This window comes from Coturnix japonica, linkage group LGE22C19W28_E50C23 (assembly GCF_001577835.2).
Source record: "Coturnix japonica isolate 7356 linkage group LGE22C19W28_E50C23, Coturnix japonica 2.1, whole genome shotgun sequence".
In the NCBI taxonomy this organism is placed as follows: domain Eukaryota; kingdom Metazoa; phylum Chordata; class Aves; order Galliformes; family Phasianidae; genus Coturnix; species Coturnix japonica.
The window spans coordinates 591,182-593,110 of NC_029544.1; the positions used below are offsets into that span (position 1 = coordinate 591,182).

A 1,929-nucleotide genomic window follows, 5' to 3' on the forward strand; every position below is an offset into this window, starting at 1 on the left:
ATGGGATGGGATGGGATGGGATGGGATGGGATGGGATGGGATGGATGAGATATGGGATAGGATGGGAGCACCTTGAAGCGACTGTTGAGGTTGTGTCGGGTGAAGAGCTCGTAGACGATGGTGCGCAATGAGTGCTCCTCCGTCACCCGGTTCAGAGCGAAGACGTCAAAGCACCACAAGTCCAGGTTCTGTGAAGATGGGGGACAGCCCAGGGGCACACAGGGGGCTCGGGGATGCCCAGAGGTACCCACTGATGCCCTGTATGGCAGCTGATGCCCAGCGATGCCCAACAAGGCTCAGTAACACCCAGCCATGCCTAGCCATGCCCATCAGTGCCCAGTGATGCCCACTAAAGCTCATTGTAATGCCCGGTGATGCCCAGCGATGCCAAGTAACACCTCATGTCACCTCTCCCACACATCCCATGCTGAACCCCTCTGCACAGCTGCCTTTGCTGGGGGGTCCTTAGGGTGCTCCCCCCCCCTCCTCCCCGGTACCTTCAGGCAGTTGAGGACAGAGGTGGAGTAGCTGGGCCCCACAGCTGTGTACGTCCGGCGGAACATCCTGTATAAGGGGAATGGAGAGGGTTGGTGGGCACCCCAAGCTGAGTGCTATGGGGCAGACATGAGTCCTGGGGACCCAAATGGATGCCAAAAGACCCAGCTGTGTCCTTAGGGTCCACATGTCCCCATGCCATCCCATATCCTTGTGCCATCCCACTTACTGCCCCACTTGGGGCTGATCTGGAGCTTGAGGACCCACCTGGATGCCGGGGACCTTCGTGAATGCTCAGGAACCCAATGGGGTTCTTGGGGATCCACCTGGTGCTTTGGGGCCCACCTGGATGCTGGGGACCCACCAGGATTCTTGGGGACCTTCATAGCTTCTTGGGGACACACCTGGTTGCTCAGGGATCCACCTGAGTCCTGGGACCTGTATGGCTTCTTAGGGATTGATCTGGTGTTTGGGGACCCAGATGGATGCTAAGGACCCTTAAGGGGATCACCCTGAGTTCTGGGGTCCCACACGGGTTCTTGGGAACAGATCTGGGGTCACACCTGGATGATGGGATGCTCAAGAACCCACCTGAGTTCTTGGGAACCCATTGGGATTCTTGGGCTCCCAACTGAATCCCTGGGGACCCACTTGGTTTATTGGGGACCCCTCTGCTTCTGAGGCAGCTCAGCCCCCTCCACCCCATCCCCTCTCCCCCATCACATCCCCACCCCGACCCCACCTCTCCACGAAGATGCCGGCCTGCACCGCGTGCACGATGCTGCGGAACTTGGGCTTCTCCTCTGCCCTCCTCCCTTTGGCTCGAGCCTGTTGGGTGAAGGTGGCAGCCAACCAGTCCCGCACCTCCGAGGGCACCGCGTCCGAGCGCATCTCCCGCAGCTCATCCTCCGTGTCCAGCATCTGCCTGTGGGGACAGGAGGTGATAATGGGGGACGTTACTGTATCCCCACACCATCCATCTGTTCATCCATCTGTCCATCCCTCCACCCCTCCACCCATCCATCCATCTCTCCCTCCATCAATCCACCCCTCCATCCACTCATCTACCCATCAACCCACCTTTCCATCCATCCACCCATCCATCCCTCCATTCACCCCTCCATCCATTCACCCATCCATCCATTCCTCCATCCATCCATCCACCCATCCAACTGTCCATCCACCCATCCATCCCTCCATTTATCCCTCCATCCACTCATCCATCCATCCCTCCACCCACCCCTCCATCCATCCCTCCATCCACTCTTCCATCCATCCATCTCTCCACCCACCCCTCCATCCATCCATCCATCCATCCATCCATCCATCCATCCATCCATCCATCCATCCACCCATCCATCCATCCACCCATCCATCTCTCCATCTCTCGATCCATCCATCCATCCATCCATCTAATCAACCATCCACCCATCT

The 1,929-nt window shown here is 58.3% G+C and overlaps 1 protein-coding gene across 2 annotated transcripts in view; it reads right to left on the reverse strand.

Moving 5' to 3' along the window:
* PDE1B (phosphodiesterase 1B) overlaps positions 1–1,929 on the reverse strand; it is a 10,245-nt gene that overhangs the window by 7,551 nt on the left and 765 nt on the right. Inside the window, exons 2-4 of one of the 2 annotated variants that reach the window (XM_015886875.2) lie at positions 1,238–1,456; positions 498–564; positions 72–188 (exon numbers count right to left, since the gene is read on the reverse strand). In XM_015886875.2, coding sequence (XP_015742361.1) covers positions 72–188; positions 498–564; positions 1,238–1,456 — 403 coding nt within the window. Of the gene's footprint in view, positions 1–71; positions 189–497; positions 565–1,237; positions 1,457–1,929 lie in introns of those variants that run through there. The other variant, XM_015886874.2, reaches the window with a different exon arrangement.